Source organism: Manis pentadactyla, chromosome 8, assembly GCF_030020395.1.
Source record: "Manis pentadactyla isolate mManPen7 chromosome 8, mManPen7.hap1, whole genome shotgun sequence".
In the NCBI taxonomy this organism is placed as follows: Eukaryota; Metazoa; Chordata; class Mammalia; order Pholidota; family Manidae; genus Manis; species Manis pentadactyla.
Genome location: NC_080026.1, coordinates 71674177 through 71698246, shown reverse-complemented (window position 1 = coordinate 71698246; position 24070 = coordinate 71674177). Strand labels below are relative to the sequence as shown.

At 42.5% G+C, this 24070-nt stretch overlaps 1 protein-coding gene across 2 annotated transcripts in view; it reads right to left on the bottom strand.

Moving 5' to 3' along the window:
- The window catches only part of LIPA (lipase A, lysosomal acid type), a 46225-nt gene that overhangs the window by 5640 nt on the left and 16515 nt on the right, over window positions 1-24070 (bottom strand). For both annotated transcript variants that reach the window (XM_036924074.2, XM_036924075.2), the window contains exons 4-8: window positions 14764-14962; window positions 13541-13650; window positions 11530-11666; window positions 7692-7838; window positions 6772-6843 (exon numbers count right to left, since the gene is read on the bottom strand). In XM_036924074.2, the coding sequence (XP_036779969.1) occupies window positions 6772-6843; window positions 7692-7838; window positions 11530-11666; window positions 13541-13650; window positions 14764-14962 (665 nt within the window). The remainder of the gene's footprint in view (window positions 1-6771; window positions 6844-7691; window positions 7839-11529; window positions 11667-13540; window positions 13651-14763; window positions 14963-24070) is intronic.

Below are 24070 nucleotides of genomic sequence, written 5' to 3'. Positions count from 1 at the left end.
ATCCCTCACACGCTTCCTTCCTGTGGGCTGGAGAAGACATGGGGGTGACCCAGCTTCAACCAGACACCAGAGAACACCCCAGAGATGGCAGAGCTACAGTGAAGAGGGGAACTGGGTCCCTGCATGACTTCTGGGAGCAATCACACTCCCTCCACCACATGCCTGTGCCACTGATGTACAGACTGTATTATCAGAAAGCCAAACTGCTTACATAGAGGCTGTATTTGGGGGTCTCCAATACAGAAATTTATCCTGTATCTGATAAATATAATGCTCTTTAATTAAATACATAATAAAGTTACCAAAATATGCATGTACCATGTTCCTGCCTTTGTAATGGAAACAATTATGCCAAAAAATTATCAGATTATACTGAAAGAGTTCAGGATATGCCACCCCAAAATATGCCACTTTGACATATTATTTTGAGTTTGAGACACTTGAAAAATAGCAGATGCATAAAAGGTACTCAGACTTTCCTTCTTCTTTCTAAAAGCGAGAGATAAAATTCCCATGTAAAAGAAGCCCTCACTATACCTGGAGGAAGAAACATTCTTATCATTAGAGAGTAAACGGAGGCTGAGAGAAATCTACAGAAAGACCTTATTAAAAGAACTCTTACTTCCGGTGAGTCTCCCTGTACATTTCAATTACCCTCTGCCAATGGCTATGCTTTGTTTCACCTAGTACACAAGCACTTGGCCTAGTTAGTTCTCTGGCTCATTTTTCTTGGGACAGCTCCCACGTACATGTCAATAGTCTGTATGGTTTTCTCCTGTTTGTATGGTAATCTCCTGTTAATGTCAGTCCCAGCCAGAAACCCTAACAGGGTAAAGGAAACATTTTACATCACCTACAAGGCCAAAATACTAATAGTCATTTTCCCCAGTGGTAAACATATGGGTGACGGACTTTCTTCTTTGTACTCAGGTATTTTTAAATAATTGTATAATGAATGTATATTATATGTATAATAAAAATTACTCTGAATGTCTTTTTACAATACTTTAAATAACCTACCTAATGTATATTTTTGATTTGGTTTTGTTTTGTTTTGTTTTAAGCAGTAGGTTACAAACAACAGAGGACAACAGATCCTATGAAGTACTTACTCAAATGTAGATCCCAGAGAATACCCGAGGAATTTCGAGTCTCAACAAGTGCTGGGTAGGTCCGAGAATCTATCTTTTATAGCACCTTAAATAATTCTGAACAACACTATAAAGACATGTTTGGATCAGCCTTCTTCCAATAGGAGCATGTACCTGGCCTCAGGGACCTGCTTGCAAAGGGGGCTAGAGATACTAACAAGAGTCCCAGCTCCAGAAACTTGTGAGTTTTGTAAAAAAGAGTAAGATTTGTAAACTAAATTTTAAAACACAGTGAAGAACTAGGTTTTAGGACTATTAAAAACTGTATACTACAAAGAAGATATAAAACCCATTCTCCTTAAAGTTTTCCAAAAAATAGAAGAGAAGGGAATACTCCAAAACTCATTCTATGAAGCCAACATCACCCTAATACCAAAACCAGGCAAAGAACCCATCAAAAAAGAAAACAGACCAATATCCCTGATGAACATAGATGCAAAAATACTCAACAAAATATTAGCAAACCGAATTCAAAAATACATCAAAAGGATCATACACCATGACCAAGTGGGATTCATCCAGGGATGCAAGGATGTACAACATTCGAAAATCCATCAACATCATCCACCACATAAATAAAAAGAAGGACAAAAACTACATGATCATCTCCATAGATGCTGAAAAAGCATTCGACAAAATTCAACATCCATTCATGATAAAAACTCTCAACAAAATGGGCATAGAGGGCAAGTACCTCAACATAATAAAGGCCATATATGATAAACCCACAACTAACATCATACTGAACAGAGAGGCTGAAAGCTTTTCCTCTGAGATCGGGAACAAGACAGGGATGCCCACTCTCCCCACTGCTTTTCAACATAGTACTGGAGGTCCTAGCCACAGCAATTAGACAAAACAAAGAAATACAAGGAATCCAGATTGGTAAAGAAGAAGTAAAACTGTCACTATTTGCAGATGACATAATATTGTACATAAAAAACCCTGAAGACTCTATTCCAAAACTACTAGAACTAATATCGGAATTCAGCAAAGTTGCAGGATACAAAATTAACACACAGAAATCTATGGCTTTTCTATACACTAACAATGAACTAATAGAAAGAGAAATCAAGAAAACAATTCCATTCACAATTGCATCAAAAAGAATAAAATACCTAGGAATAAAACTAACCAAGGAAGTGAAAGACCTATAGCCTGAACACTACAAGACACTCTTAAGAGAAATTAAAGAGGACACTAACAAATGGAAACTCAGCCCATGTTTTTGCCTAGGAAGACAGCCAAAGCAATCCTGAGAAGGAAGAATAAAGTGGGGGGGATCTCGCTCCCCAACTTCAAGCTCTACTACAAAGCCACAGTAATCAAGACAATTTGGTACTGGCACAAGAACAGAGCCACAGACCAGTAGAACAGAATAGAGACTCCAGATATTAAAACAAACATATATGGTCAATTAATATACAATGAAGGAGCCATGGACATACAATGGGGAAATGACAGTCTCTTCAGCAGATGGTGCTGGCAAAACTGGACAGCTACATGAAAGAGAATGAAACTGGATCACTGTTTAACCCCATACACAAAAGTAAATTCGAAATGGATCAAAGACCTGAATGTAAGTCATGAAACCATAAAACTCTTAGAAAAAAACATAGGTAAAAATCTCTTGGACATAAACATGAGTGACTTCTTCATGAACATATCTCCCTGGGCAAGGGAAACAAAAGTAAAAATGAACAAGTGGGACTATATCAAACTGAAAAGCTTCTGTACAGCAAAGGACACCATCAATAGAACAAAAGATACCCTACAGTATGGGAGAATATACTCACAAATGACAGGTCCAATAAAGGGTTGATATCCAAAATATATAAAGAACTCATGCACCTCCACAAACAAAAAGCAAATAATCCAATTAAAAAATGGACAGAGGAGCTGAACAGACAGTTTTCCAAAGAAAAAATTCAGATGGCCAACAGACACATGAAAAGATGCTCCACATCACTAGTCATCAGAGAAATGCAAATTAAAACCACAATGAGATATCACCTCACACCAGTAAGGATAGCCACCATCCAAAAAACAAACAACAACAAATGTTGGCGAGGTTGTGAAGAAAGGGGAACCCTCCTACACTGCTGGTGGGAATGTAAATTAGTTCAACCATTGTGGAAAGCAGTATGGAGGTTCCTCAAAAAGCTCAAAATAGACATACCATTTGACCCAGAAATTCCACTTCTAGGAATTTACCCTAAGAATGCAGCACCCCAGTTTGAAAAAGACAGATGCACCCCTATGTTTATCGCAGCACTATTTACAATAGCCAAGAAATGGAAGCAACTTAAGTGTCCATCAGTAGATGAATGGATAAAGAAGATGTGGTACATATACACAATGGAATATTATTCAGCCATAAGAAGAAAACAAATCCTATCATTTGCAACAACATGGATGGAGCTAGAAGGTATTATGCTCAGTGAAATAAGCCAGGCAGAGAAAGACAAGTACCAAGTGATTTCACTCATCTGTGGAGTATAAGAACAAAGGAAAACTGAAGGAACAAAACAGCAGCAGAATCACAGAACCCAAGAATGGACTAACAATTACCAAAGGGAAAGGGACTAGGAAGGATGGGTGGGAAGGGAAGGATAAGGGCAGGGAAAAAGAAAGGGGGCATTATGATTAGCATGTATAATGTGGGGAGGGGGCATGGGGAGGGCTGTGCAACACAGAGAAGACAAGTCGTGATTCTACAGCATCTTACTACTCTGATGGACAGTGACTGTAATGGAGATTGTGAGGGGACTTGGTGAAGGGGGGAGCCTAGTAAACATAATGTTCTGCATGTAATTGTAGATTAATGATAACAAAATTTTAAAAATTTAAAAAAAGACTGAATACTAATTATTCAAACAAAAAGTAAACTTCCGAATGTTCTATGAAGAGAAAGGCCTTTTAGGCCACCCTAAACTCCTGGGAAGGAACCTCCAAACTTCATAGCTGAATTGTGGGCCTCAGCCTTCCAGCATCCAGGCCCCGCACACCGTGAGCAGACACCTCTCCCATCAGGTACCAGGGCTGTCTGATAGGCAGAGACCGGGAGCCCCTGGCCAACAGCCCAGAGGAAGGAGAACTGGAGAGAAGATTCTATGCAACAGCGGTACAAAGCAACTCTTTTCTTGACAAAGGGATGGGAGTGTGAAGAAGGGCGAAGGGCAAAGGGCAGGCTGCCTTCTGTAGTGAATCTGAGGTTCAAAACTGTTCACAAGGCACATTCCCAGTGGTTTGAACCTAAAACCACAAGGTCACAATTGGGCCCAAGGGTGGCACTCTGAGACTCAGCCAACAGCCTCTGACCCCAGCCAGCTGCTCGGTAAGAGAGGCTGGGATGAGAGCAGAGGCATGGATCGCCGCCCAACTGAGAGCACGCCCAGTGGGGGCCTGCCATGAGACCATTCATAACATATGACAGAGCGGTCCAGCAGTCTTGGCTGCCAAATTCCCAAAGGCTCCTGGTGGGGTCTGGTGGTCCTTGGTGCTGTGCAGAGGCAAGTGGCATGTCACCTTGAGCCATAGTGGTCACTAAGCTGGTACGCAGCTCAGCACCTGCCTCAGCTCAGCTCACCTGCTCCAAGCTAGATGGCATTAACTCCCAAGTGGACAGAAATGGGGCCTTTCTGAAAATGTCCACCAGGTAAGAGGGCCAAAGTGCTCCAAAAGGCAGGGATATTTTGACAACAGGGTATACAGAGAAAACAAGTAACAATGAACATAAATGCGGCTCAAGAGAAAAGCAGGGGCCTGAAGGAACACTGGTGAATTTGAGGACTTTGGAAGGTTTCAGGACATTGAAGGTGTGCCTCTGCATGTCATGACCTCCCTGCACCCCAGATGCCCCTCTTCTGAGCCACAGCCAACTCACACAGAGTCACTGACATTTAACACTGGGCCTTACAATCAAAACAAGGAGGCCAAAGGCCTTAGGCCCGGCATGCCCGGATCCTTAGGGATGAGCCCAGGGAGAAGTGAGTGGCACTCCCAATGGACACAGTTCCTGGGACAACTGAGGAAGGATACAAAAGGGCCGGTGATGTCCCTGATCAGCGGTTCCCAAATCCAGGTGGGTAGAAGAATCTACTGGGCAGCATTTTTTTTTAGAAATACAATTTCTCACCACTCAGTAACTAATGCACATGACAATGTGGATGAATCTCAAAATGATTATCCTGAGAGAAGCCAAACAGAAACAAGTATATTCGTATGTGACTAGACTTTTATCAAACTCTAGAAAATGCAGACTGACCTTTACTGATGGAAAGCAGATGGTGGCTGCCTGGGAATGGGGGCAGGGAAGGTGGTGAGAGGAAGGGGTTGAAAGGGGGCATGAGGAAACTTTTAGGGCGTAGGTATGTTCCCTGTCCTAACGGTGGCGATGGTTTGCAGGCATATACCTATGTCAAAACACACTAAATCATGTACTTTACATAGCATAGGTCCCCGATACCCTGGCAAAGCTCTTTAACATAGTCGAAAGTACAGATTCTCCAGTCCAAATGAATTCTAATCTCCATGAACAGGACACAGGAATCTGTTTTTAAAAGCCTGGATGGTAGCCAATCCACCAGTTCTACCACAAACCGACTCCCCTTACATTTCTTAAACAATATCTTATTAAAAGGTGTACTTTTAAATGCAACTCACATGATTCTGTTGCAGGCAGTGACTGCCCAGTGTCTGGAAACTGTATCCAAGACACTCAGAGCATCTTCTTTGGAGCTTAAATGGTGAGTTATTTCATATTTAAAAGAAGTTAGGGGAGAGAAATTATAAAAGAAATATATCCTGATGTAGAATAAGTTCCTGACATATTGTTAGGTGAAAAAAAAGTAAAAGAAGAGTAAGTAGAAGAAAATAAATTAATCTATTTCTAAAACTATTATTTCTATTTGTGACTTTAACCACTTCTTTCTGAAACTGGTATGCAGCAAGAGGTATAGAGTAGAACACAGAGAGACATTTCAGATCTTTGAGTACACATTTTCTATCTCATGTAGAATTACAGAATGCTTTAATTTTTTATCTTAAGAGAATTTTTTTTTTTTGCCTGTATTTTCTAAACCTTCTAGACTGAAAGTGCATTACTTTGGTGATGTGCGGTAAAACAACAAAAACGATTTTAAAAGCTAGTGGCTCCCATTTACATCTCTGACTGGCTTAGCTCCAGTTTATTCAATGATGTTTCAGGCATATTGCACTCATGGGTTAATGCTGAAATGGCAGCTTCTATCTCTGAAGTTGCTATAAAATCTTGCTCTATGAAGCAACAGAGAAATATAATAAACCTGGAACTCAATGAAAAACTGGTGGGGAGGGGAAAGAAAAGAAAAAAAAATCAATCCCCAGAGCTGTTTGGTGAACTCATACATACAGTACAGCATGTCCCTGGGAGGATAACAAAAGTGACACAAACACAGGACAGGAACTCGGGATGCGGAGGAAGGAAACCAGCTCAGCTTTGTAAGTAAACCATCTTTGTATTTGGGATGAGCTGGTAGACAGGTGCTTCGGGGAATGGATGCATGCATACTGAGATCTTTGCGTGATTTTTCTAATGCTGATTTTACACAAACCCCAGATGCCCTCCTGGAATGCCTACCTGGCTCCAGTGTAACATGTTTTGCACAGAAGTTCCAGCAGGAGAGTGTGCTACATATACAGACACTCTAGACTGCAAAATAAATACATGGAAACAAAGAATGAATACAGCATTAAGGAGGCATTGATAATACACATATGCTACACTTCATAGTTAAAAACTACAGAGGCATAGCTTCAAATACATGAGATTAAGGGGGGGATTCTTTGACTACAGATATGACTACTAAAAATATGTACAAGAATGTACACGCAGAATATATATGAAGGAAATATAGCAACATGGTAATGATGGGGTTGCACGGGCTGAGATTACTGGTCATTTTAGTTTTATTCTTCATAGTTTTTTTCAATTTCCAAATTTTTATATAATAATCACACCTTGCTTTCATCATCAGAAATAAGAAATTAGTATCAGTTTTTAAAAATTCCCTAGAGTTTTCATTCCAGAACTTTAAAATATTTTCTCAAAATGCAACATTTCAAACTACAAATATATTTAGAAACACCAGCATATTACTGGCCAAGGATTTATATTGTATGAAATAAATAAATTTACACACACACAGGTGTGTGTAAATGGCCATTCCAAACTTAAACACATTTATGGTAATTTTTTAAAAGAAAGAAATCTCTAGAATAAATATAAATATTGGGACTTAAATTATGACAGATCTCCTCATTTGACACTTTCCATATAGGTACATGTAGGAAGCTGACAATGGCCGGCCTGAGAACAGCAGCAGATGGCACTGCACGCACTTGACAGAGTTGGTTCCTTGGCCTCCTAAAACTAAAGATCTTTTAGAGCTCTAAGGAGGTCGTTCCTGCCTCTCCCACTTCCCCCACAAAAATAAGCACATTTACAGATAAAATAAAGTTACTGAAAGTTTAAACAAGTCTTACTATAAACTTACATACCATATTTAAATTTCTCTCATTAAATCCACACAGAAGAAAAAAGGCATTGCCACAAAGCTCCTTCAGAACGACATGTGTACAAACATGTGTACTCAGCCACTTCAAGAATGCACTCTGGGGAAGAAATTCTTTGACCCCAAATAAGTCCTACAAAATAAAAAGAAGTCCAAGAATGTCTCAGCACTTCATTCTGGTACACCAGCCTCCATGACCTACCTCGGAAGCAGAGATACATGCCAAGTGTCTCCACGGATAGTCTCAGGAGAGAAATGGCAACAAGGGACCTTCACACTAGGAACATATGTTATGTTTATGCAGTATGCTTACTAAGGTAAAAGCAGACATTATAAATAAGTACTTCAGGACTCAAGTGAAGAAACGGAGGCAGAAAATCAAGTGAGTTCATAGCAGACTATCATAGAGGGAAAGGGCCTTAATGATGACTCATCCCAGTGCCGTCCCAGAGATCCATCTGATGCTGATGGACGGAACTGAACTGTGATTGGCCAACAGTGTGTCGGCCCAGGATGCAGACAAACGTGATCCAATTCTACTGGCAAATGGGCCAATCCTGCCTTCTTCCTATTGTTTGTTAGTACTTTTTTTAAACTAAGTTATTGTTCATACTTTGTGTTTTATTGAAGAGCACACATTAATACAAAATTTACCATTTTAACTATTTTTAAATGTTCAGTTCAGTGGCATAAGTCCACTCACATCATTGTTTAACCATCACCATTCTCCATCTCCAGAACTCTTTCCACATCTCAACTGAAACTTTGTACCCATTAAATAGTAACTCCCCATTCAGCTCCACCAGCACTGTCTACATATAAGTGAAGTATTATTGGAACACAGCCACTCTCACTTCTTTACACATTGTCTTTGGCTGTTTGGTGCTATATCGGCAGAGTTCAGCAGCTGCAAGAGATCACATGGTGCACAGAACACGATTATTTACTATCTGGACCTTTATAGAAAAAGTTTGCCCACTCCAGGTCTATATCTGCCTTGACCAATGGCCATGGAACCTGTGTCAAGTATTTCTGGGGTAACCATTATGTCCTCAGGGCAGTCATTCACATACTTGTGCAATAGGAAATAGGAAAAAGATCTTCCTTATGTTGAACCCAAATGTGTCCCCTTATAATTTACACTTTTGCTGATGCCTACCCTCTGGAGAGACAAGCAGGAGTGAAAGTCCAAGCCTGCAAAGGTAGTTTCATGGGTTGGACTGTGTCTCCCCTATAAAGGTATGTGGAAGTCCTAATCCCCAGTATCTCAGCATGTGACCTTACTTGGAGATAGAGTCTTTATAAAAGTAATTGAGTTTAGATGAGGTCATTAGGGTGGGCCCTGATGCAATATGACTAGTGCCCTTATAGAAAGGGGAAATTTGGACCCAGAGACAGACACTTCCATGGGAAAATGAAGGCAGAAATTGGAGTGATGCTCTCACAAGCCAAGGAGCACCAAGCAGACCACCAGCAACTAGGGGAGACGCATGGAACAGATTCTTCCTTGCAGTCCCGACAAACACAGGTGAGCATGAAAATGCAAATGAGTAAAAGAGCAAGAGGAAAATTCCACCCTGCCCCGAGCGATGATCAGTGAGCTCTGAGACCTGGGGCAAACTGGCAAGCTTATGCTCAGCCTGTTGTGTGCCACTACTTTGTGCTACACAGCTTCCTTTTTTCCCTAAAAAAAAACAAAAACCAATATCAAAATTTACATGTTAAATAATCTGCCTTTTAAAAGGTGCAACTAATTTAAATTGTAATCTTGTATGGATGCAATTCTATACTTCTGGCAAATTCCATCCACATGCACTCAGCCTGTGATCCGCCAGACAAATGACCAATATCTAAAGGCAGATACTAGGTCTCCTTGAATGTTCCTCTTCTCCAGACTAGTCACACTAAGATGCGGTAGGGAGAACAAAGAAGTAAATATCACATGCAGAGAAGCTCATGTGACAGGCATCAGCATTTAAAACTAGCTTTGAGTCTATGTAATGGTCACATGTGATAAATACATATATTTTTGAGGTTCCCTACTAAAAATAGGATAATGCATCACTGACTTAAGTGACAATAAGCCAAATTTTCCTTTTGACTGACAAAGAATGGAAAGTTGACCTTGTACCTTATAACTGTTAGCTGAAAATGACTGTGGCAAACTCCCCTGAAAATTATGACAAAGCAGCACAGTATACACAGAAAAAGAAAAATTCACATGGGTACAGTCCTGCTTATATCAATGTTTATATCTTTATAACGTATGCCTTTGTATTCTGAGAAAGAGTTAGGATACTTGGCTTCCATGGAAGCAACATATACTTTCCAGAGCAGCTAATTCAAAGGTTTTAGGAACATACATTCACTGTATCACTTTCCCAGGATAATATAAAACACGGTTATCTATGATTCCCAAATACCCATCTGTTTAGCCCACTTTAGGCGATGTAGGTGCTTTGTAGAAGCACAGATCCTGGGTCCCACTCCAGGTTTAACAAAACACACCAGCTTCAAGGAGGGGAGCAAGAGTTTGAATCTTTACAAAGCTACTAAATCACAACCTCCAAGGATTAAATTAAATTTGCATCATTCCTACAATGCAGCAATTTCAGCTCTCCATAGAAAAGGGAACAAGGATGCAGCAACAGTTAATCAGCAACAACCTAAGGGTCTACGTAGGGGGCAGGTTAGGTAAGTGGTAGTTCCTCAGAATGGAAAACTTACTATGCGGCAGTTAGAAAGCACACAATAGTTTTATTTTTTTGATATGGTGGCTCTCAAATGAGGAGAAAACGCTATCAATATGCATAGTAGATACGATCTATATTAAAGCAAAACATTTCTCTCCAAACCTAGATATGTAGGTAAATTCGTTCACAAGCTCTACAGGAAAAGACCCAAAGAGTACTATGCTAAATCCTGAAAAAAAGCACAAAAAGAAGCCTTGGAAGTTGAAAGGTGCTTTATTTGTAATTACTGAATTTTTAAAAATGAAAACTGATGATTCAATACCCAAGGTGTTAAAAATAAATTTGGTTAGAGGGTCCACATCTTATCTACATGTCTGCCCACAGGTGCAGAAAAATCCCATTTTATGTGAGAATCTGATTCTGAGATTAGAGTATTATCTGTATTTCCTGTGAAAATTTTGTAAATGGCCAATAGATATGTTATAACTGATTTTAAGTATATATTCCTGTATGGAATTTCATATGTGTGTATATATAAACGTATCATACATAAAACATAATAGTGTAGGCATAATGGACCATCTGGCTTCAGCTGGCTCTCAACTCCTCATAAAAACTGCTTCGTTCTTGAACAGAACAAAGCTTCACGGCTGAGCCCTAATGAAGTTATCAGCTTGTGTTTAGGGGCCTGATTACAAAACTTAATAGTAACAATGTCCTTAGATCACCTGAGTGAGGCCAGGGCTGGGCATGTGGGAGCAGCACATTTCCTGCACGTGGGCTCATGGCATGGAATGAAGTACAACTCTAAGAAAGTTTAAGCTACCTTCTCTGAGACTTTCCTGATCTCTCTGTGTGGTGGGTGGAGAGTTGCCCTGATAGGCTAACCATGAAAATACAGGGCTGTGGTGTAGATCTAGGGATAAAACTTCCCTGACTCTCCAGGATCTGAAAGTAGGAGTGAAGAGAGGCAGAAAAACCGTGGAGAGAAGAAACCCCACTCTTCCATTAGTAGCAGAACATAGAGAAGGAAGGCATAGAGGGAGGAAGATGCTCCCTCTAATGGCCAGTTCTTCAGATCTGAAAAGGAAATTTGTGGGGCAAGAGTGGGTGGGTGGGTGATCCAAGTACCTTAAAGAGAAAATCTGGTAATTGTCCTAATTTAGTTAGAGGACTGGTAGAGAACGCGACTGAAGTCACAGGAGCAAGGGCAAAGAACATCTTAATCTTCTCGGCCAGCTCAGGAATCCGTGAAAATGCTATAAAACCTGTGGGAACAAAAGGAAAATAACGGGAAATTCATCTTCAAGGACTTTGTTTGAATCGTTAAGAACAATCATGTGTTGCGCCTCTAGTGGCAACCTGAGAACCTAGCGAGCACTGTCACCGCCAGGAGTCAAACATTTAAAACGGCAGCACTCAGCTTCTTTGTGCACAAACACCGAGTCTGATTAAACCAGCAAATCAAGTACTTATTAAGTACTTGATTCAGTTTTCAACCTAGATATGCACTGGAATAAATCCAGTTGCTAGAGCCAGAAGGTGTTCCCTGTTCCTTTAATAATGTAAGCCAAGCAAAAGAAAGACTACTCCTAATAGCTCCACCTACCATCCCATCCCCTCCCTTCCCTAAGAATTTACACAAGCATTCAAATCAGTCACCAAAGACAGAAAATAAATTTACACATTTAGAATGGCCCGGCTTTAAAATATCTGTTAGCCTCTCTTAGGTCACTTCTTGCCTTTAGCTCAGCCCCAGAATGTCTCTTCAGAAAGCAGTGAAGCCAAGGACACAAGTAGACAAGTTATGGGAGATGGAATATAAATGAAGAAAGAGGCTTAACCCCATTAGTAAGAAAGGCCAAGGGATCCGTGTTACTTTCTTTTGGTTGCCTATCAAGTTGGAAGAGTGTTGAGTGGTGAGGCCGTTTAACCATATATATATCAAGACACTTTAAAGCATTCACACCTTTCACATAGTAATTCTCCTTCTAGGAATGTATTCTAAGGAGATCACACATGTATTCATGATGTGAATGCAAAGATACTAGTCATAGTAAACACTAAAAGGGGAATTAAATAAATTATGGGGCAGAAACCTAGTCTGTAATCAGAGGAACTCTTTTTTTTGCTAGAATTATGGGCAATTGTTATTTTCTTTAAAGTTTACTAAATGTATATTTGTGTTTACAGCAAATACACATTACTTTTATAATCAGTACAAATTTAAAAAGCATGACTTAAAAACTATAAATAAAATGAAACATGGTACCTGTGTACTCCATCTTACCCCCACTGAAAACAGGAGGAAAACAACTCACTCTCATAAAGCTCACATTACATTGACCATGAGTTTTAGAGTCAGACAAACCTGGGTTCAAATCTGTCTTCTCTAAAATAACTTAGTCATAGAGATGAAAGTATAGCATAGGGAATATAGCTCATAATACTTTAGTACCATTGTATGGTGACAAATGGTTACACACATCCTGGTGCACATTTAATAAAGTACATAATTGAAAAAACACTAAGTTGCTCATCTGAAACCAATATAATATTGTATATAAACTTTATAAAACTCTATTTTAATTAAAAAATTATTATAAAAAAACAAAGTACAAGTCAGTGTATTTTTTAGGGTAATCCAAGATGGTGGCATAGAAAGAACCTGCACCCACCTCCTCCCATGCACACACTGAATCTACACCACACACAGAGCAATTCCTCCTGAGAAGGAACTGAGGCCTGAACACCTTATGCACAACCACAGAAAGAAAGACCACATAAAAGTCATTCTATTTTCTTGTTTTCTTTACAAAAGTCTCTGCATTTATAAAATGAATTATTTTCTACCCTCTTCCATCTCCATATTGCTTAACTAGGAAAATACATATGAGGCTATGGTTTACTTCATTTCTTCGAATTCAAAAGACTCACACACATTGTTGATCTGTTTATATTAAAGTCTGAATTTCCAGAGAAGATGAAATATTACCAAAATCCCTTGCCCTTGCCCTATTCATTCTGCTTGTCATTAAAAAAACTCTATTTGGATTTACATATTTTTTTACTTCACTTTTAAGAACAAATGCAAACTGAAATAAGACATTATATCAACTTCTAATCTTTATTACATACATACCCATTGTAGTGCCTTGAGAATGACCCACATAATATACTTGTTCTTGGCCAGTTTTATTCAGAATGAACTTTATTGAAGCTGGTAGGTCATAATTTGCCATTTCATCAAAACTGCAATCCAAACAAAAAGAACCCTTTCATTGAGACACTGCATACAAATACAACAGTACACAACTCATAAGTGTACAGTTTGAGGAGTTATCACAAACTGAACACAGCTGGGTAAATGGGCACCAAGAGGAGGAAACAGAATATTAACAGGACAGCAGAGGCCCCACTGGGTTCCCTTCTAATTTGCCTCCCACAGGTAACCACTGTCAACCTTTTTTACACCATAAATTAGTTTCACCCATTGTTTAACTTTTCTGTAAAAGGGAACAAACAGTATGTATTCTGTATCTGGCTACATCCATGCTGATGCACATAGTTGTAGGCTGTTCACTGTGTAAATATGCCACACTTAACTTGCTCACTCACTGCTGATGGGCATTTGGTAGTTCCCCATTTTTCACCATTACAAATAGTGTGACAATAAATATATTCTTGTATCTGCCTTTGGTAAAAGCCCTCAGTCTTGCACTTCATGTCTTTAGGTAGGCTCTGGTTTTACAGATGGGAAGCAAGCCTGAAGGAATTCGTAGCACTGATCTTCTCTAACACCTGGTACCAAGACAGAGCCCTGAGCCACGGGCGTGTGTGAATGCTTGTCGTCAGGCGATGGATAAGCCAGCTGTTAACTACCACCTTTGATGGTAACCACCACCAAGCTCTTTCCCTATATCTTCTCCTTTAATCCCCCAATGACCTTTTGAGATAGGTATTTATTATCCCCAATTTACAAAGGAGAAGTGAGACACAGAAAGCCTATGCAACATGCCCAATGCCATACAGTGATTAATAGAAAGAGACAAAAGTTAGAAGAGGAGAATTTCTGGACACAGGAAAGTAGATATTTGGAGTGCGAATTTATGGAGGAAGGAAGGTTATGAGACACAAATTACCCAGAAATATCAACAAACCTAAAAACTCGTCACTGAATCTAATTCTTAAATGGAATTGCTTATTATAACTTAATGTGAGTTATCAAATTCCTAACAAGTTTTAAAACATAAGCATCAGTTTCCCTCTCATACAATCTTAAGTTACTCATCTATCTGCTTCCCCATATGTCTATATTGAGGGTACTAAGGAAACAGACCCCTGTCATCATCAATTCAAATCTACCTGAAGGCCCAGAATTTATCCTTAGAAACAGGAAGAGTTCTGTGGTTCCGAGACCAGGTGTTTCCCCTGCTGTTCCCCAGCCACACATCAAACCCGGCATCTGCTAGGATGAAGCCCAGGCTACTATTGGGCAGGTTTGTGACCCAGTTACTGGAATCTGCCAGCAAGCCGTGCTGCAGGAACACCACGGGCCTGGGACCTGAAAAAAACACCCACATGTAGGAATTAGTTGCACCTAGCTGGAAAACAAACATGGTATCTTGCTAAACAGATAATTCATGACAGATCCCAAGCAAATAATAAAATAGAAACAATTAAAAATACTGAGGTAGAATGCACCCCTATATAACATTAGCAAAGAATTTTTTAAAAACAGTGCTGGCAAGGTAGTGGCAAAACTGGACTCCTTTTGCTTATCTAATAAGACACACTGCCTTCACCATCAGATTGTAACCTACTCTTGAAAACCTAAGAAATGTTTCTATAGTTTGCTCCAGTAATTACATTTCTTACAATGTACCCTAAAATAAATAAAAAGGAAAAGTTCACACACAAATTCACTATATAGACACAAACACGCATTCTTATATGTCTACTCACACACATGCATACACACACACACACAGACACACACATTTACTTCCTACTCACCTACACCTGAGACACAGATGCACTAGCCAAAGACTCAGAAGGGAAAGAAACCTGACCTCTGGCTGCTTATATAGTGTTAAGACCGTTCAGTCACTCATTAAACAAGCATTCATTGAGCCCCAACCACATGCCAGGCATTCTTCTCAGTACTGGGCACACAGCAGAGAATAAAAACAGGAGGAAAACAACTCACTCTCATGACGCTCACATTACACTGACCATGAGTTTTAGAGTCAGACAAACCTGGGTTCAAATCTGTCTTCTCAAAGCTCTGATGTGGCACCTTGGACGAGGTATTTTAACATGCCCTGAAACTTGTAGCATGCCCCGCAGCATGGAAATAGAGTTCGCACTTTATAGGAAGTAATGAGATATATTATATGAAAGTTCTTAGCCAAGAGTCTGACACACAGTGATAGTTCAATAAAAATTAGCTCATATTATTAAGTTGCTTAACCAGTCTAAGTCTCAGCTCCATAAATAATTAAGAGGAATAAATGAGATAATTAAATGTTTTACATAGGGACTGACACACAGGTCCAAATGAAAACTATGAGCTCCCTTTGACTTCTGCCCATCCTTACAATAGTGAAACACTTGCTAATACATTGCCAAGTGGTCAAATAATTAACTGCAATCCACCTGGTGTAATACTTAAGCCATCAACAATGACAAGAACTGACAAGGCAGTCTAGAAAAGCTTATAACCAAGCCTTGAAGGGGAAAAAGAGGCAAAGTACAAAATAATAGAATATTCTAGACTACAGCTCTGTACCAATAATGTACACAAATGAGGAGCGTAAACTAGCAAGGAAAATGGGAAGATTTGTCAGGACAGTCAGATGGGAAGTGAATTGACAATATTTTTTCTGTTTCTTTACTGACACGAATTTGGTAACAAACAAACTGCTTTTTAAGTGACTCTCATGGCCTCTATAGACAACTCTGGGAGGCACACTCACACACCTGACGTGAATGGCACCCCCTGGAGTTATGCAGTGTGGGCCTTTGATCCACTCATTTGTAAGAACAGTGGGAACCCACCCCCGACCCTTACCAAGAAAAGGTCCAAAATGACTCCTGTGATTCTCTGATCACAAACAGCAGCCCTCTGCACTTCCAAAGCCTCACAAATGGCCTTCTACCAGTGGGGAGAGAGTAGAAGGCAAACGGCCAAGACTGGGGCCGCTTCACATGCACCTCTTTACCTTCAAGTGTTCAATTTAGTGCTACATTAACAAGACTAAATTTACTGGGGAAGTTCTATGTACAAGGCACTGTGGTATATACAGCATCTTATCAACAGGCTCCCTGCCTGCAGTGAAGGTGATCATGATCCAGTTGGGGAAGAATAATCACGAAAGTTCACAATTACAAATGTCAGTGTACCAGTAATTGCTGAAATTAACTCAAGGTTGAACTGTAATGGATGGAATGTGTTTTAAGTGACTGTCCCTCCAAAGCAGGACTGCCTCGTAAGGACAGTGACAAGCATCACCAATCAGTGGTAACTGTGCAATACCGTGGGAAGGGCACCAGGAGTGGTATGACGGTGCTACCGTGTTCCTTCAGCACATTAAGGCACTTCTCTCCCATCAAAGGTGCTTTGGGGCTGGGCCTTAAAACACCAGAAAGTCAGGCTGACCAAGGAAAGACTTTGACAACATATAGGGACCACAGGGACAGGACAGCTTTGTGCCAAGAAGCACTCCTACTGGTCACCAGCAGCACTGAGTCCATGTGTCTGCCCTGCAGTGGTCTTCCTGGGGGAAGAGGTCAGAGCGAGGCAGAAGGAAGATGCGGCAGGTGGTCGGATCCCGGGTTGCTAGTTCCAGGCCCTCTTCAAACACTGGGTGGAAAACCTGGGGCCACTCAGCTGACTTCTCAGGGCAGAGCCCTGAGAAAGGCAGGGGTGGCTGACACAGGGTTGGGAGCTGAGTGGGGCAGAGGGCGGGAACCAGCACCAGGCCAGGGCTGAGACTGGCTGGGGAGGCAGGTGCCATTTCTGGGGACCATGTGTGAGCCCCCTACCTTCTCCTGATGGGGAAAATTTACAATTCCCCTGCAATCGCTCTGTACTTCCCTCCCTAAGCCCCTAGGGTTCAAAGGGGAAATGTGGGAGTTGGCAAGTTGAAGACATACAGGAAACTCTTCAAACTCCTGGACTCCCATGGGCAACAAGGAGCCACTGACCCTTTCCTAGGATGTGCACGTGTAGCCTCGGAAATCCAGACACCCAGCGCCAGCACGTGCTCCCCGTGCAAGTGTGCTGCTCAGAGCAGCTCAGGGGCCTTTGACAACAAATGTAAACACCCTAGAGCAGCCTGGACCTACACCCACTCCTGCACAAGGCTTAGCTCAGGAAGTGACTCTGTCCTGCATAGAGACTTCTTAAAACATTCCCAGACTCCTCTCTGCACTCCATGGAAGAGTATCCAAAGCTCTGTATTTGCCCCATAAATTTGTTAAATTTCCAAGTGCTTGGAAGAAAGTAACCTCTAGCAGATGGAGGAGACACAGAATGGGAGGCAGGGACATATCTCAAACTTGCCTGCTCGGGCAATGCATCCAAACACCAGCCTAGTCCGTGCACTCCCACACCCGTGGCCTGGTTCAGCTCAGCAACAAACTAGTAGGATGAGACCAGGGCTGCCACCCCCAGCTGTACCCTACAGTTGGCTCGTTGGTCCCAGCGTGGCTCCAGGAGGGCTGGGGGCTGAGGGGAAAGCCTAAGGGCAACTTGGCCCAGAGACGGGCAAAGTTCAACTAATAGGTAGCAAAGAGCTGGCAAAGAGCAGCAGCCAGTGAGGGCCTGCTACAGAGCTTGCTGAAGCGGAGCCAGCAGAGGATTCCAGGCTCCGAAAATGAACCTCCTGAGCCCACACTCTCACAAAAGGATGACTGGGTGGATGGGGAAGCTGCCCCTGCCTCCCAAGGTACCAGCCTTCTCTACGAGGGCAGTCCCCTGTGCTCTGAGATGGTGTGAGAGATGAGCTGAGGTCCCACAAAGAACCAAAAGGACAAGGACGAGAGCTTGGAGGTCAGGGTGTCGGCATGAAGCAGCTCTCGGTTCTTACTAGATGTGAAACCTTGTAGGATGTACTCAGTCTCTCCCAAGTCTAAGTGCCCTTTTCTAAAATAGGAAGGACACAGTGGCTGATATACAGTAAAGCTCAATAAATAATCCTCCCTCATAATAATAGTAAATATGTAAATGTAATGAAGTATCATTAGAACACAGGCACTGGAAGAAAGAATGAGCGGCATCGTTTAGCCAGTATAATCAGAGCTGTGCTAAGCACACACTACGGGCTGACTGAGGAAGGTTCTGTGCTGAGCACTTCACAGGCGTCACCTCGGACGCGTCACCCCACAGCTCTCTGAGCTGGCATGATAGGCTGAATGAGGACCTGTGTCCTAATTCCCAGAACCTGTGACTATGTTATCTTACATGGCAAAGGGGGCTTGGCAGATACGGTTAAGGACCTCAAGATGGGGATATCCTCGTGGATTATCTGGTGGGCCCAATGTGATCACAGCAAAGAGCTGGCAAAGAGCAGCAGCCAGTGAGGGCCTGCTACAGAGCTTCCTGATTAGGAGAGAGGCAGGAGGGTTGAATGAGAAAGAGGCTGGAAGAAGTTATACTGCTGGCTCTGAAGATGGAGGGTGGGCTCCAAAGCCAAGGAACATGAGCAGCTCCTAGATGCTGGAAAAGGCAAGAAAACTGATTCTCCCCTAGAGATTCCAGGGGGAATTCAGTGCAGACAACACCTTGACCTTAGGACTTCTGACATCTAGAGCTGTAAGACAGTAAATTTGTATTGTTTTAAGCTATAGACTTATGTGGTAGCTTGTTACGGCAGCAACACAATACTAATACACTTAGAGATTAGTTTCATTCCCATTTTTCATAGGACTCTGAGACACTGTGGCTAAGTAATCTGTGCATAGTTGCATAGCCAACAATTCCAAACCAGGGCTCAGAGTCAGGCAGTCTGTGTCCCAGGTATGAAGAAGAGAGAGGTTTGGCTCCTTGCTAGTTTGGGAGGAGGCTGCATAACCTAAAACCTTCCAGAATAGCTTAGAAGATAGGCTGTAAGTTGCATAAGGGCTCCCTCTACATCTGTAAAGGCAGGTTCTAGACAAAACGGCACCAAGGACTTAGCTTATGTGTACACACAATCCCGCCACTTTGTACTGAGTAATGTAAAGTCATAATGTAAAGTCAAAGCCACCCTCTCACTTTGGACCTGCCTGCAACCATCCATGTGACAAGACAATTCAAAGAATCTTGAGACCCAGCAAAGTAGGCCTTCGGCTCTGCAAAGACCCAAATTCCAAGGGCTGGTTCAAACCATCCTTAAGACAGGCTTTAGATCACCAAAAGCTCTGGGGCTGGGGGGCTTCCTGAACCTGCCCCAACTACTTAAGATAAACCCTAGCATGCATTCCGGCATCTGGTCAGTCTGTAGTTATGACTAGTATTTGTCCTTATAGCTACCACCTGTGTTTTACATGGATCATAGTGTTACAAGAGCGATGTTGAGATCCACCCCCATGTCAAAGATGAGGCAACTAATGCCTGCAGAGAATGGTTAGGTAAACTGCCCTAGAACACTCAGCCGGTGGTGAACCGCAAGTGGAACCCAAGGAGGCCTCAGTCCAAAGTCCTCACTTTTAACAACTATTCTAAAAATATTTTCATTTTTAGAGATGGTAGAGGAGAGACGGTATACTTGTAAAAACCTGTGCTCCACCTTCTACTGCTTAACACTGATACACAGGTTATCTAGACCGAGCACTTGCACATGGTGGCTTTACCAGGACATCACTGCAGTCCCAAAGCTCGAGTGGGTCGGAACTCAGTCACAAGCCATGTGAATCCTATGCTTACTAGCAAATGGCTGCTGCACCATAGGCAAACTCACTGACCCTATAAGCCTTGCTCTCCTCATCTGTAGCAGGGGAACAAGAGTTCTTACATCCAGAGTTGTATGAGAATTCATTTGATGATCTGCAGGAAGCATTCAGAAAGGCGTGCACGCTTTGCCCCAGATGACTGTGCTCACGTTTCAGTCACCCTGCTGGGAAGAGGGTGACCCTCTGCCAGAGTGAAAACAACAGCACCCGGATCGCACAGCAGGTAAGACAACCCGCCCTTCCCTCAGAACGCCACTCTCCCCACCAGCGGCAGCTGCCACGCTGGTCCCCAAACATGACAGCAGTGACGAGGTCTGTCTCATTTGCCGCAGCTTCCGTGGCGCCCAAGGTACTGGCCCATGGTGCTAGCATACATAAATTTGTTCGAATAAATACCATAATGAAGGAGTAATTGAAGGAAAGGAGTAAAAGGCATTACATATTCACATGCACAGTGACACACACACCACACACACCAAATGTGCTTTCCAGGGCACTGCCTTGATTAGCATCTACTGGGTACTCAGGATGGCACTAAGCCATTGAACCATTCTTCCCACTTTACAGATGGGGACTCTGCATCTTAGAAGAATTAATTTGCCCCAGGACACACAATTAGTATCTAGTGGAGCTGGGAACCAGACTCAGGTCAGGTGACACCAAGGTGCCTGTCATCTCTATGCCAAACTGCCTTTCTGCTTCCCCTGCCCTCCTCTGCTACCAGTTTACCTTCAAACAGCTTCATATCGTTGCATCTTGAGTTCATGGAGCTTTACAGTTGTCTGAGTGTTGGGAAATTATGTAGCTCTAGTCCAAAATGCTCACTTAACAGAAGGAAAAGAGGGGTCCAGAGAAGGAACAGAGGAGTCTATGCATAATGGGGGGCACCTGACCAGAGAAGACAGCACTGACCCCCAGACACACCTGTTCCCATCACATTCTCACCTCAGTACCTTCTGTCCTCAGTAAACAAATCCTGACATAAACATTTTTCTCCATTCCTTAAGAGTTTAGAGTACACTCTGTCTCAGACTGCTCAGGCTGCTATAGCAAATGCCATAGACTGGATGGCTTATAAACCACAGAAATTTCCTTCTCACAGTTCTGGAGACTGGGAAGTCCAGCCACGGTGTGGCAGGTGTGGCTTCTGGGAGGGCCCACCTCCATGGCCGTGGCAGCTATCTTCTTGCTGTATCCTCATGTAGCAAAGGGGCAAGGAAGCTCCCTGGGGTCTCTTTTACAAGGGCACTAATCCCATTCATGAGGGCTCTGCATTCATGCCCTCATCACCTCCCCAAAGCCCCACCTCACCTCCAAATGCCAACCATTGAGCATTAGGTTTCCACATATGAATTTTGGAGGGACACAAACATTCAGTCTACAGCACATTCCCTGTCAGGGAAGACTGGATACTAAGGAAGCAGCCATCAGAGACAGCCATCAAATTCACAATATATTTTAAAATTATGAACAGGAACAACAGCTTCATTTACATGGGGCAAGATGCTTTACAGGTCTCATTTGACCTGATTTTCGTGACCTGTGAAGTAGTAGTATTACCCTTCCCGTGCAGTAGAAGAGGAAATTCAGACTTGGAGAGGGGAAGTAAACTGCCAAGGTCCCCTGACTGGTTAAAGTAGAAGAACCAAGAGCTCATCTCAAGGCTGGTGCCGCACCATGCTCACACTTACCCACAAGGTGCATGGCCTCCCGTTCTGCCCTCCCCGGGAAGCCCTGCTGCAAAGGTACCCCTGAGCTCAGGAGAAGGGAATCCTTAACCCATGGTGCCCTTGAGTGAATAACTCAACAAACTGTTGAAAGCTCTGCTCGACCCAGTCCCAGGAGGGCCCAGGAGTGCAGGAGCTCCCAGAGAGACTAAAGCCTTGGGCTGGAGGGATTATCAGGTATCAGAAGAGGCTTTGGCCATCAAAATGCTCATAGTCCAGTAGGGAACACCAAAGTTACACACATCATCACCCATGTACCGCATTATTTAATGCCTTACTGCCTTAGCTGCTATGAAGGAAGCACACAGAGAGCTCAGGATATATAGCCACGGGCCTGACTTGGTGTGAGCGGCTGCAGAAAGCCTTCCTGAAGAAGCGATGTTGAGGATGAGGGCAGAGAACAGGTAAGAGTTGCTAACCAGGAGGAAGAGAGGGAGCACTGGGGGAGGGCAGGAAGAGGGCAAAGCATTCCCTTCCTTTCCACTCGGACTCTCTGCTCTAGCCCAACTTGCACATGCCAAACTGTGCAGCGGACACAGACTTCCACTGCTTGTTGCTCCTTTAGGCAAAGGTTCTAATTCCCTGCTCAGTGTGCCATCAGAGCGCCTAGTGAGCCTGGGTGTGAGCTCAGTTAGCCAGAGGCAACAAGCTGCAGTGTCGATTAATGACCCCACATCTGCCCAGTGCCATAAGAGGCAAGGAATTATATCCCAGCTTGTCAAGGCCTCCATGTAGCTTGTTAGAACACAACATTTATTCAAAAAATGATTAGAGCACAACATTTATTCAAAAAATGGAATCACATGTAAGAAAGAACAGAAAATCCAGAAATCAGTCAGGTTCCTAAAACAATCAAAGGAAAACATAGGCTGATGGCCTTTCCCTCCAAAGACCTCATTCACAAGCCAGGTGGTGAATTGTCAGTCATGACTCAAAAAGTTCAAGGGGCAGTCCCGGGGCAGTCTTTGCCAAAGCAAAGGGCAAAAAGCCTGTTTCTGCATGCTGACAGCAACTGAATACATCCCTGAGCACCACACTTCACTCATCAGGCCAACAGGTACACAACTTTTCAGACAGAAATACTCCACTCTTGGTGTTTTCTTTGATGATTCTTTTCTGAACAATTTATTTCCCAATTAGCAATGGAGGAAGTCTGTCTTGTTGTTCTGCTGTTTCATGTACTTTAGGAAAGCCTATATGTATTTCCTTGTTTCAGCCAAATAAAATAAATATTGTGACTATCATGGGGTTAACTGCCCAATACTTATTATGTAAGACCATATTCTCTAGTTCAAAGAACACTGACTCTGGAGTCAGACTGGCTGGGCCGTTATCCTTTCACCTAAAGCAAATCTCTTTCCCTCTTTGAACCTGGCTGTCTCACCCGGTAAAGTGAGGGGATTGATCTAGAATACAGGTTGCAAACCCAAGGATTTTACCTCAGAATCCAGCAGGGAGTATGTGAAAAATGGAAGCTCTCCAAATCCCTGGCACAAGCATGGCTCTGGGGCCCTTCTAGGGCTGACTTCCCACAGCTCTGAAATAAGGCTGAGCTGATGAAAACAGAACCACTTCCCTATAAATGACAGTTTTCTGATTTTCAGTTCCCTTATGGAGTTAGGGCTAAGCAGGGGTAGTTCAACACTTGATACAGAAGTTTGCATAACATTGAGAAACAGCATGCATATACTCAACTGCGTTCACAAACTCTTTATAAATATATGTAAAATTTATGTGTGTGCAGTTGTCTATTTTATTTTACTAGAGAAAAGGTCGCCTGCATTCATCTAATTAAGAACCCCAATCCTGAAATCTGCCCTTTTATAACTCTCACTCACATTGGCCATGCAGAGGACAGGTGCTGGTAGTCGCTATGGGGCTACAAAGGTCACAGAGACAGAGCCTCTGTCTTCAAAGAGGGGTGGCTGGGAGGGGTGGTGAGGAGGGACAAGTACAAAATAAGTCAACCCCAAAGCAGGACAGGAACAGTACCTCAAGAGGGGTGTTAG